Source organism: Leptonychotes weddellii, chromosome 10 (assembly GCF_054177405.1).
Source record: "Leptonychotes weddellii isolate Sample4059 chromosome 10, ASM5417740v2, whole genome shotgun sequence".
Taxonomy (NCBI): Eukaryota; Metazoa; Chordata; class Mammalia; order Carnivora; family Phocidae; genus Leptonychotes; species Leptonychotes weddellii.
Genome location: NC_138378.1, coordinates 807,857 through 820,640, shown reverse-complemented (window position 1 = coordinate 820,640; position 12,784 = coordinate 807,857). Strand labels below are relative to the sequence as shown.

The following is a 12,784-nucleotide window of genomic DNA, read 5'->3' as shown; positions in this document are numbered from 1 at the left end:
CCACCCAGAGCCCCTCCATAACCCCTCCCCTAAAGCCCCACCCAGAGCCTCTCTGCTCCCCAGGGTTCTCCCTCCCCCCACCATTCCCTAAAGCTGACTGAAACGTGTTCCATGTCACACAAGAGGGATCCAGAGCTGCTACGTCAATGTAGGATGGTCCTGGGGGCAACTAGGAAGGAAAAAAAAACACACCAGAAGCAGTGTCCCGAGACTTTTCTGTGGGAAAAAAAAAATCACTTGCCCCGAGGACAACACTTCCGTTACAGTGCATTCCAAGTTAAATTAACTTGAAAGGCCTGCTCTGAAACACTTTCCTAATCATCCCAGGTATTAAAACTTCAAACACAAAAACCGAAAGAGGCTCCAACTTGCTACTACAAACATCTGGGTGAAACAAACCACAGAGCACCGCGGGGCTGCCGGCTCTACCCACCGCCTTCACCGTGGTGGCCATGCACAGGACGAGTCACTTGTGTGCACCTTCACATACGTGCAGCCTGTCGCTCATCGACACGTCACTCGAGACGAGCACACGGCGGGCGACTGCAGGCGTGCGGCTCCTGGCCACCCAAACCACTTCTCTCACTCACTCAGCAGCAGCCGTACCCTCAATCCGAGACCCGGACGACCAGCATGCAGGCGCTTTCTTTCCTCAACAGCAATCTTCACCAGCAGAGTCCAAAACTGGACGTGTCATCCATCCCCAGGGGCTTGTCTGCAAGGAGGCCACACTGCATGGTGCCCCCCCCCCAAGAAGAAAGGAGTAACAGACACAAACACAAAAGGAGCCCTTGCCATGGCGGGAAGAGACACGTCCCCCCACCCTCCCACCCCATCACTGGGGAACGGAGCTCTGCCACAAACTGGCTCCATCACTTGGGCAAACCAGGCCTCTTCTTCATCCACAGAACAAGAGGACCAGGAGAATTAGGATCTAAGAGCTCTCCAGTGTTACCTGCTTCCTACACTCCAACAGTGGGGTGTTTCTGGAAAACCTGTTCGCAGCCAAGAACGTGGATTTACTCTTAAGCAATGTGCTGATTAGCCATCTTGCTGAAAACTACACACGCTAACAGCCGGGACAAACAGCGACTGTTTTATGGCTGTTCATGGAGCGTCTACCTACAGCGGTCTTCGCAGCTGGCTTCCCCAGGGTGAATAGCTGTAACTACCCTCCTGACGGAAAATCATCTGCTCCACTTCCAACCAAGGCCTCCCAATTAACATGAAAGCTCCTGCCTTATAAAAACATTTCAAGTGTATTTGAAGCAATCCCCCCACCACTTTTCTCTGGTTAAAACTTAGAACACCCTACTGCTATGATAGTCAAATCACGTAAGGAACAAATAAGATACCAAGATAAAATAAGTCCATTTAACTGCCTGCCATTATCTCCGGCAATGCATCACTGAGGCCAGGGCAGTTCTCCTCTGCAGCACCTGGTCCTGCCCAGAGGAGGGGCGGATTCTTGGGGGGGGGGGCTCTATAAAGAGTCTCCTGGGTGTTTTTGCTGCTGACCTGCTCAATGCAATAAGAAGGACAAAAATGGGGGAAAGTTCTAAGTTCTAAGACACTTTAGATAAGACCAGACTAGGGAAAAAAAGAGGCAAAATAACTTTATTCCTCTGCAAGAAGAGGCTAAACTTGGTTTCATTCTAAAGCAAACAAACATAGTACATTTAAAAAGTGGTAGACATCATGGGGCGCCTGGGTAGCTCAGTTGGTCAAGCGACAGCCTTCGGCTCAGGTCATGATCCTGGAGTCCCTGGATCGAGTCCCACATCGGGCTCCCTGCTCAGCAGGGAGTCTGCTTCGCCCTCTGACCCTTCCCCCGCTTGTGCTCTCTCTCTCTCTCTCTCATTCTCTCTCTCAAAAAAAAAAAGTGGTAGACATCATGCTTAAACCTACACTTCAACTAGCCCGGTGGTTTTAACAAGGGCAAGCCGGCCCCCAGGAGACACTGCCGAGACATTTTTGGTTGTCCCGCTGGTGTGTGTGTAGGGGAGCCAGTTACTAATGGCATCTTGTGGATGAAGGCCAGGAAGGCTGCTAAACATCCTACAACACACACACCTCAAAGAATGTTTCAGTCCAAAACATCTGTAGTGCCAAGTATCTAAGAAACGGGCAGCTGTGACCTACCGGGGCCTGCACAGCTACCAGTTGGAGCTTCACGTGGCCCACCTACTGCTGCCCTCCTAACAATTTTATATGAGCAGTTACCACAACCAGTTCTACAGAAAAGGGACCTGAGACACAGAGAAGGCAAGCCACCTAAGGAAGTGTCATGGAGTCAGCGATGTAGCGAAGATTTGAACCCAAGGCCAAAGTCTGACTCCAGAGCTTGGTTCTTAGATGCTCTCCTACACCACAATTCTAATGCCCAGAGCCAAAACAACTCACCAGGAAGTTTCAAAGAACTCCACACACCTCCACTCTGCCGAAAGAAGTGCATCACTGAGTCACCAATGCTGAGACCAACAGAAGTCCACGTGCATACCACCCCCATGAGACACTGTTTCCTCCGGAGAGCACACCAGCCCCACCCATGCCCCACACGTAGCTCAAGGCTACTCGTCCAAGCAAGTCGTCAGCATGCTACTTCTAATATTTTATATTGTGCTTCTTGGTTGTTAGGATAATAAAGTCAGAAATGTAACAGTAAAGGTTCATTACAAAACTCAAGAAAAACTAACATAGAAAGTAGGTTATTAAAAACAACAACTCACCTGATTTGACTGTCCAGAAAGGTAGGGCTCAAAGTCATTGTCATGGACCGTATCCTTCTGATGCAAAGAACCATTTTGTACTAGAAGAAGAAATTGAAAAATATTATCTTTGAATTAAAGAAAATCACTTTTAGGCATAGAAATCAAAAGCTGTAAAATCTACATCCATCAATTCCTAGAAGTTGCTTTTATTTAAAAAAAGAACACGATCAGTATCCCACTAATATTTACATAACTACCTACAATGGTGATGCAGAACTTCTGATAATTTTGATTTTTAGAATTTTTTTTTAAAGATTTTATTTATTCATTTGAGACAGAGAGAGAGAGAGAGAGCATGAGCAGGGAGAGAGGCAGAGGGAGAGGGAGAAGCAGGCTCCCCGCTAAGCCAGGAGCCCGATGTGGGACTCGATCCCAGGACCCTGGGACCATGACCTGAGCCGAAGGCAGACAGACGCCCAACCATCTGAGCCACCCAGGCGTCCCAATTTTGATTGTTTTTGATAAAGATTTAGTCATAATTTGGTAGAAGTTGACAAGATACAAGTGGAGACAAAATAATGCAAGGCGTGGTCTGGGAAGACTATGTAGGCCAAACAGAGATGGGTGCTTCCACAGGCCCCACAGTGTGTGCAGGACAGAGACCCAGGGAGCTTCCAGCACAGCTGGGAGGGGCTGTAACTGAATGACGTTTCTGAACTCATTGTTGTCCCGCTCTCCACTTACTTTCCACTGTTACAACGCTCAGCCAAAAAAGGAAAGCAAAGGTAAATAAAGTGTTGGGCCTTTTCCAATCTTAAAACATGATGAACCATATTTGGTTACACCCGAGTAACACACACTGGTTAAACACCGTCTACCCAGTAAACATGAAGTGTCACTTACGGGTTTGCACCAGAGTGAGTTTTGGGGGTTTATCCGAAGCCACAAAATCACAAGAGATGACCGGAGACTCGGAAAGCAAGGGCTGTACGTGCTGGGGTCCCGAGCTAGCTGGCAGGGCGGCCCCAGAGCCGCCCAGCGCGCCTGCAGACAGCCAGCCACCCCCCCACCCGCAGCCTCCTTCCCTCCCCCCACTCCGATCCGCGCTCCTGCAGTGGGGAGGAGGGGGATCACTCTAACCACCCATTTATTTACTTCTCCTTGAAAAGCCCGTTTTCAGACTGTCAAACCTCCCCAAATGCTACAACCTAAAATTTTATCTCCCGGAAGCACACGGGAGAAAAGTTTCCGGTTCCAGATGCCCTTCCTAGACCTTTCCTTCCCCCGCATAGTCCGCTGTCTCTCGGGGGGCTCCTGCCCCTCCTCCGCCACTCCAGGACCTGCACAGCCCGCGCCCACCTGGCTTACCTTTATTATCTTGTCCTTTTGTTCTCTGTGTCGCCGCAGGCCGGGACGTGCGTGCAGACGGAACCCGGGTAAAAGGGAAATACAAAGTTATTCACGAGCACCCGTCCCAGGCGTGCGGCGCGCTCCGGCCCGAACGGGTCCCGCGGTCACCGGCGCCCCCGACGCCCCGCGCCCCCGGCCCCCGGCCCCCCGGCCCCGCTACCTGGGGGTCCACGCTGGTGGCCGACATGCTTCATGAACAGCCCGGCGAGGCGCGGGGCCGAGGCGCCCGCCGGCTCGGGCCTCCCCGCGAGGCCGGGCCTGTCACCCGCGCTCTCGCGGCCCAGGGCCCGCCGCCTCCTCCCCGGGCGCCGGCCGCGCGGCGGCGGCGGCGACTACTGGGCGCGCGGGCCGCTCGCGGGGCGCGGCGCAGGGCAACAAGCCTGGACGGGACGCACTGACGAGGAGCCGACTCCAATGGCGGCGGCGGCGGCGGCGACGGCGAGGGACGAGGCTGCGCGACGTCAGCGCGCGCAGAGCAGGCCGGGAGCGCCGACAGGCCGCCACGGCCGCGCCTGCGCGCCATCGCCCGGCGGGACGGATCTCGCGCCCGGGTCTTGGTATCGCGCGGCGGGGGCGGGGCGAGCCCGGGAAGTCACGTGGGCGCCCTCCAGGCGGGCAGCGGGGGGCCGAGCGGGAAGCGGCGGGTGGTTAGTGGCTGGGCTCCTCGGGTGTGCACCTGCCGGGCCTAGCACCTCCCGCCTCAGCCCCTGGCGCCTTGTGCGTATCCCCGAGGTCTGAAGAAGCAGCTGAGCCGGCGAGTACGACCACCTACCTAAAGCCGCTTACGGCAGGCTGGACCCCAGACTACCCTGCCGCTCAGCCCAGACGCCCCGCAGACATTCCTCAGAGGGGCACCCTGAGTGGAGCTCTGCGGCCGTTGGGGCTGCCCCTCTGGGCTTCCTAAGTTTTGTCTGTGTCCTTGCTTTCTGCAACGGCTGTTCCTGGGGAGCCCTGTACTTGGGCCTCCTTGAGGGTCCTGCTTTTCCAGAGCTCTCTTGGGTCTCTAGTTTATCACCAGTTTGCACGTTGGAGTCTTGACCCCAATTTCACCATGGGGAGGAAAAGAGAGTTCAGCCCCACACTGTGCCGTAGTCCAGGAGGGGCACGGGGCCTTTTGGTCTCTGTTTAAGGATGGACAGCCCCTCTTGGCTCCGACTTCCTGAAAGGAGTCCAGTTCTATTCCTCACTCACCCCCACCCCTCCCAGTGTAGGGCCCCCAGCCTGGACCCTGCTCCCAGCTCCAGAGCCCCTGTGGCCACTTCCTACCTTGGCTTCCAGATGGGTCTCTTCTTCCTTCCCCTCTCTCTCTCTCCTGCACACTCCTGTAACCTTCACAAGCCCAGGGTTCTGCTGAAGGAGAGAGGCCTAGAATGCTGGTTCACGGTGGGGAGCCAGGCAGGTGGGCATCAGAAGATCGCTCTCCAAAGCAGGGCCAAGGGGGATGCCAGCAGGCAGGTTATGCACTAAGCAGGGTAGATGGAGATTGCTAGGATCATAGTGGGATCCCAAGACAGGCTCAGAGACTACACCGGCGCTGGAGAGACAGGATCAGTGGGGTACCAGACAACACCTCTGGCGGCTGTAGGAGGAGGTGTAGATGGCACCAGCAGGTGGGTGGGCCATGGGGGAGTCCACTGCGCCACATTGCTCATCGTTGGGTCTCCCTGGGGCCCTGTCTGACCTAAGGATGGGAAAGGCAGGCTGGGCACAAGGCCCCGAGGAAGATGTGATGCCCTGCAGATGAATCTGGGTCCAGCACCTTGATATACTTGGGCCATGGGCAGCTCAGGCTAAGGCGAAACCCCATCTTTGTACTTGAAGGTACAAGGTGGGAGACATCCGCAGTCGCACTCCCTAGCCCTCCACCTGGACTGCACATGTACGCATGGGTCTGTCTGTCCCCTGCACACAGCTCTGCATCTCCCTGAAGCTATCAGTGACCACCCACTGCTACCCTCGTCCCACCCAAGGTCATTCCTGGGCTGTTCTGGCTCAGGCTGCACTGAGCATCCCCGCCCAGGTGGATTCGCTGTGTCAGATGTGGCCCATGGCTCCCAAAAGAGGCTGCGTGGACTCATCCAAGCTGGGGGCGGGGCCTAACAGCTGGTGGCCCTGAGTGCAGGTGACCGCCTGGCTGGAGCAAACTCTCCACTGGCGGCTGGACATAGCTCGCCCAACAACTGGCCTTTGGGGGGCTGCAAACGACACCTGTCCACCCAATGAGTAGTGAAAGCACCCATACCAGCATCCAGTCGCTCTCTGGTCACCTCAGCTAAACTCCAAGTTTATTCCTAATCAGGGGTCTCCTTCCGGAAACCCCCTCCTCTGTGGAGATTTCCGTGGAACTGCTTCATCCCCAAAAAACCTGCTCATGTTCTCCAGACACGTGCCCCCCCACCCCCAGAAGTAACCTTGACATGCCTGCTGTGAGTCACAGCATTTTACAGGTTCGAAACCTCCTCTTTTTAAATATTTAATTGGGTCGTTCATTCCATAAGTGTTCATTGAGTACCTGCTTATGTGGGGTGCTGAGGGTATGCAGCAGTCTCTGCCCTGAGGAGCTGGCAAGGGGACTAGGGAACGTTGACGCAGCCTGAAAAGTGGCTCAGCTTAGCCATTGAGCACCTGCTGTGTACAAGGAACCACGCACAGGGACAGAGAATGAGCCAGATGCTGCCCTGTGACCCAGAAGGGAGACAGATGGGGATAAACAGGTCACCTTGGATTAGAGCTGAGACGGCCAGGAGGGGCGCTGGTCTGGCCTCAGGAAGGCCTCCGGGGCCCCGTCCAGCACAGAGGCTCGGGGGACAGCAGCTCGCCGGCTAGGACTTGGAGCCAGGACGCAAAGCAGCTGCATGCCCACTGGAAGGGCAGCTCCCCGTGGCCAGGTCGGGCTGGTATCCACTGCTGCGTGCAGTGCGGGTAAACAGCCTGGCACGGGGAGGTGCATGATAACGGGTAGAGAGCAGACCAGTGAGGCGTCAGCAGCTCTGGGGGCCAGGAGCAGCTGAGCCTCTCAGAAGTTAGAGAGCTCACCGGGGCCACACAGTGAACCCATGGCCAGCTGGAGGACTTTAACCATCCATGGCACCCAGCAGTCTGTCCTGTCCTCAGCGGGCACCCTCAGCTCCACCCCCTCTGCATGACTTCCCGAAGTGCCGGCCGCACCCCTCCCCATGCCCGTCTCTGCTGGTCAGCTCCTTCCCTGCTTTTCCAGGAGCTGAGCTTTTAGAATCTTAACTCCACTTTGCCAGTGGCATCTTCTGCTTCCTCGGTCCCCAAAGACAGTGCCAGGTGGTCACCCAGATGTCTCACCGGTGTGGGGGCAGGATACAGAGGCACCCTGCTGGCGGTCGATGCGACAGTGGGAGCTGGGGTGCTCTGCACTGTTGTCCCAGCTCAGGCGGCATTAACCTTGGCGATGAGATGAGGCTGTGGCAAATCACCCTGCACTGCTCGGTCGGGGGGGCTCCCCTCACCTGGCAGTGGGGGGCAGCTCTCAGCCCAGGAGGGCCCAGCACAGCTGCCTCTGTGCAAGGTGAACACCTGGGCTCACTCTCTGCCATCTCTCTCTGGGCCTGTCATGACATTTATTATTTGCTGCTTAAGGTCGCACTCCCTGGGGCAGGGGGTGTTCAGAGGGGGAACACAGACCCTCATAGGCTCCCCAAGCCCATGCTTGTGACTGGGTGCCCTCCATGTTCACACCCAGACCCCTGCTGGGGGGACGGGCAGTAGCGGTGACCTGGCAGAGGACAGTGGAGTGGACAGCTAAGAATCTGTCCTAGGGGAAGGGGAACAGGGAGACCCCCAAACCCCCAACACATCATCCCATGGGATGTCACTTTACAAGACACAAGTTCAAGGACAAAAATATTAAGAACATCAAGATGGTGACCGCAGAGGTTGAAACGTCAAGCGCTGGCCCTTCTGAGTGCGGTGGAATGCCCTGAGGGCAGGCCTGGGTCACAGGGCCTCCAGGCCCCATGAGGACTCTGCACCAGGGGTTCGCAGGGAGGGGGGACTACAGAAGCCAGTGGTCAGAAAGCTGGGGGTAGGGGCTGGACCAGGTGCCTGGGGAGGGTGGGCAGGTGAGGCACAAATGAAGAACAGGGCACGTCCTGCTTTTCTTTCGGGGAGACTCCCCTTGGTCCCTGAGGTTTGGAGGTGGCACCTCTCCTGGCCCCGTCGGAGCCTCAGCCGGGACGGTGTCTGGGTCTGGAGATGAGAAGCTTCCCCTGGTGCTAAGCCGTGCACACAGGGGCTGCCAGTGGCCATGCTGGCCTGGAAGTAGTTGGACACAGAGGGCAGGACCCAGAGTGGGAGAAGCAGTCCAGCTCTGTGCTTTTGGCCACAGGAACCAATACATTTCATTTCTGCTGAAGCTTTCAGTTTCTGTCACCTGCACCTGAGGGTCCCGACCACAGGGATGATGCATGGCGTGCAAACCCCGGGCCCAGACATCAGACTCACCAAGGAGGGTGTCTGTGGAGCCTGGGTGACCATCACCAGCCGAATGCTGCTCAGATAGCACCTCTCAGCTGGCTCCAGGGTCCCCATGACCTGCCCCACACAAGGCCTGTACCTTCAAATGCCTCCAGTCCCCACGACAACCAACTACAGGCACATCCCCTCCGCCTGTGATACTCTTCCCAATCTCTGACAGGCACACTCAGCCCCTGCTTCACCTCCTCTCCCAAGCCTGCCCTAGACTCTTGGGTGGTCTGTCCCTCCCTTCTGTGGCTCCCCTGGACATCACACTCACTCTGGGGGATCTTGGGGCTCAGCTGAGTCATCACTGGTCTGCAGGATCCGTGCTGACCTGCGTGTGAGATGCCGGCCCCAAGCGATGCCTCTTCGTGAGTCTGAAAATCCAAAGTGAGGGAGAGTTAGAAAGAAAAAGGTTTTGCGCCCCTGTAATCCCTCAACCCTTGAGCTCTGCCTGCACGGGGTTGGGGAATTTGGGACCTGTGTACTGGTGCAAGCTGTCAGCTCTGCTTTCCCTGGAGCCCCCCTACCAAAGGTGGGTCGAGCTCCCTGATCCAGCCGTCCCCAAAGCTGAGCCCAATTCCCCGGGTCCCTAGGCTGGAATCTGGGCCCAGATACGGGATCTTTCAAGGTTCCAGCTGATGCCCCGGTGGTTGCAGAAGGCAGAGCTGGCCCGTGGACATCCCAGGCTTTCCGGGCAGTGGGGCAACAGGGCGGCTGCTCATCACCCCTCCTTCCCCTTCAAGCTGTGCACCACGCCCTCGGTCCACCCCCCATCCTCCTGGCTCAGCTCTGAGGGGCACCTGGGCTCAGGGAACGGGCAGGAAGAAGCCAGGCTCACCCGTACTGAACTGTTTTCACGGAGAGGCCAGTTGTCCTGCCCAGGCCTGGGCCCACACACGCCAGGAAATAATCTGATTCAATGAGCCTGAGGTGATTCGGGCTGGCCCACCGAGGCAGCCCTGAAGCTGTGGGTCCAGTGGGGTCCAGTGCGGTCCAGTGGGCCCCCAGCTCGGTTGAGATCCCGGGTTCATCCTCAGCAGGCGGGGAGAAGCCCCGAGCCCCACAGCTGGTGCTCGCCTTTCCCCGCGCCACCTGCTGGCCTCTGGCGGCTCTGCCCGTGGCTCCCTCCGGCCCCCTCACCCCGGAGCCCATGTACCAGTCCGGCCGCCCCTGGGGTCCGCAGGCTCCAAGGCTCCCAGCACGGCTGCCGCGGCAATGAACCCTCAGGAACACCCCCCAGTATCAGTGACCTGCCCACTCCCTCCTTATGCTTCCTGCAGTGACCCCAGAAAGCACTTATACCCCAGGGTCTGCTCTGGAGAACTCAAGGTAAGACGCAGGGGTGAAGAAGGCGGGATGACACAGAAGGCTCCTCGGAGAGATCCTTCCCCCCTCGTTCTCTTCCCCGGGCCCCTTCCTCCCGCAGGTCCTCGTGGCACCGTGGCCAGGCACCCTTCTGGGCTCTGAGGACCACGTCTGCTGCGGTTCTCGCCCTCCCGCCCTGGTCATCCATGGCCGGCCCGGCTCAGTGAGATGGTGCAGATGGCCACGAGGCCGTGTGTGCTTTCTGCTGGCCGCAGCTGTGAGGACAGGGTCCCCCATCACCATCAGCGAGGGGCCCAGCTGCAGCACTGGGTCAGAGTGGGCTCTTAGATGGAGTGCGGGCCACCAGGCAGGAGCTGGGAAGGCTCTGATGTGGACAGCAGCGTGGACGTGGCGGCAGGGGTCCCAGCACCAGCAGCTCTGCCCCCACCCTCCCACACCTGTTCTTGCCCCCTCAGAAGCCCAAAGCCTCTATGGGCCTATCCTATGCTTGCCTGGGGCTCTGTGGCCACAGGAGGGGAGCTCCCGTGACAGCCAGGCTTCCGGACCCCCCAGGGGAGAGCTCATGGAGCCCTATTCTCAGCCAGGAGAAGGGGTGCACAGAGAGGGGGTCCCCTGCCCCATCTCAGAGGAGTTTGTGGGATGCCTCCTGGCCTGGGCAGCAGGGGAGATGAGGCTGTGCCCAAGTGCCAAGGACTCAGTTCCCCCTGCCCCTCCCTTGTGTGGACTGGCCTTCACCTGGCCTCAGAAGCCTCACTCCAGGGGAATGTGTCCAGTAGGTTGGCACGCCCGCCCAGGCGTCCTGACCCCAATCATCTCCAAGGAAAGCCAGGCTTGGGCGGACAGCATGTCACACAGCTTACGTGCGAGAACATTCTCAGGTGGGTGTGGGCTTGGGGGAGGCGGGGACTGTGGGTGGTGATGCTGAGCTGGCCCCTCTCCTACTCTGACAGGCCAGCCCCTCACACTGGTGGGGAGAATTCGGGGACATTCCCGTCCACACCCGGCTGACTCTGAATCTCTCAGGCAGAGCGGGAGTCTTGTCTGGCTCCAGAGCAAACAGCGCGGGTCCTGGGTCGTCTTCAGACCCCCATCGGTAAATGACTGGGGTGACCTGTCTCACCCCATCTCCCGTCTGGCATCCTTTCACCTGGGGAGATTTCGCAGTAAAGATACGGCACCCCTGAGGTCAAAGAGCTGAGCCATCGGAGACATTGACGGACATCCGTTCGTGTTTGAAAACTGACAAAGTTAACTGAGAAACGTGGGCAGGTAGTGGGTAAGCAGGGCACGTCTGGGAGTCAACCGTGGGGCAGTAATAGTGCTGATGTCTCAGAGGGAGAGGCTGACGGCCGTTTAGCTGCTTACTTTGAAACAACTGTAGAGTCACAGTGCCTTTCAAAGAAACGTGCAGGGGTCCAGCTCCCCCACCCACCCCGTGGTGAGACCTTGCATAGCTTCAGGGCAAGGTCAGATCCAGAAACTGGCCCGGTAGTGCCACTGAATGGGTTCACACAGTGACTTTTATTTTCTTTGTATTTTCAGTATTCTCAATATTTCCAGAATAAGCATGTGATTGCTATTTTTACCTTCGTGTTTCTCTTTAATTATATAAGCAACTCATGGATAATTCTTTGCTTCAAGAATTTCAAACATGGGTGCAGATGAGCAAGGCAATGGACGCCTGGCCTCCTCCTCCTTCCTCAGGGGTCGACCCGTCTGCCCCTGCTCCATGCCCACCCTCAGATGCACAAGGATGTGGGTACCAAGTTTCCAGCCCGTCCAGCCCCCGGGTCCAGGCTTCTGCTCCCACGGACGGTTGTGCCCAGATGCACAGACCCACGCTTGCCGATCATCTGCCCCTCGGCTCAGGCAGCAAATCCCCCTTTCAGAGCCACTTCCTTCCTTCCACTTTGTAATTAGCCAAACTGTGCAAGTTTGGGATTTCCAGAATTGAGGGAGACTGCTTCTACCTTGCCAGCCCCAAAGCGGTAGGGTCAGAGGGAACGGACCACAGAGGTGCCCCCAGGGGAAGCCGCCTCTGCTGCCAGGGGCACCTGGGAGAGCCCCCCCCGAACCCGTCCAGTCCCCAGGTCCAGAGCGTCCACAGCAAACCTGGGGGCTGCAGAGCTCCCCGCTGAGGGAAAAGCAGACTGGAGACTTGGTACCCACCTCCCTGTCCATCTGAGGGTGGGACTGGAGCAGGGGCAGAGGGCTGACCTGAGGAAAGCTTCCAGAAGGACCCCGGGGCAGGTGCCCTCAGGGGTTTGCTGAAGCCAAAGATAAGGATACCTCTGCATCCTGGGCAGTGGAGCATGGACGGGGCAAAGGCCTGACATCTTGAGACCGACATGTTGAGAGGTCCCATCTGGGGTCCAGCCCCCACAAACCCCGAGCTCTCCCTCTGTCCCTCTCTCCATTGCCTGCCAGGCCACCCTGGCCCGGGGAGGCAGGAGGGGGCGGAGAAGGGGGTGCAGCTCCCTGCTACTTGCTGCCTGGTTTTCCAACCACACCCTTTACTGGGATTTCCTGCAGGGAATCCGGTGGCTCTGGGCCTCTAATAGGAGAAGGTTTCGGGGACTCTCTGGGATCCTGGCAGCATCGGGGCTGAGTAGCTGGGGTAGCCAGGACAGTGACGGGTTTCCTCGAGGGCAAGGTGGGAGCCCCCATCCCCGGCACGGGAAGCACAGGTGTGGGCTGGTATATAGGAGCCCGGGCTCCCAGAGGCTGGGTTTGCGGTTCATGCAGCCCCACATGGAAGGTGAGGGAGGGCTGCTGGGGCAGGTGCCTGGCCAGGGCGAACCGGAGTTAGACCCCAGACCCCTCCACCCCCTCCCACTTCTGCTCTG

The 12,784-nt window shown here is 57.8% G+C and overlaps 1 protein-coding gene across 1 annotated transcript in view; it reads right to left on the bottom strand.

Annotated features, from left to right (window-relative positions):
• Positions 1-4,541, bottom strand: part of YTHDF1 (YTH N6-methyladenosine RNA binding protein F1) — a 13,611-nt gene extending 9,070 nt beyond the window's left edge. Inside the window, exons 1-3 of the mRNA XM_081832441.1 lie at positions 4,282-4,541; positions 4,080-4,104; positions 2,730-2,809 (exon numbers count right to left, since the gene is read on the bottom strand). Of these exons, the coding sequence (XP_081688567.1) occupies positions 2,730-2,809; positions 4,080-4,104; positions 4,282-4,308 (132 nt within the window). The 5' untranslated portion in view covers positions 4,309-4,541. The remainder of the gene's footprint in view (positions 1-2,729; positions 2,810-4,079; positions 4,105-4,281) is intronic.
• Between the last annotated feature and the right edge of the window lie 8,243 nt (positions 4,542-12,784).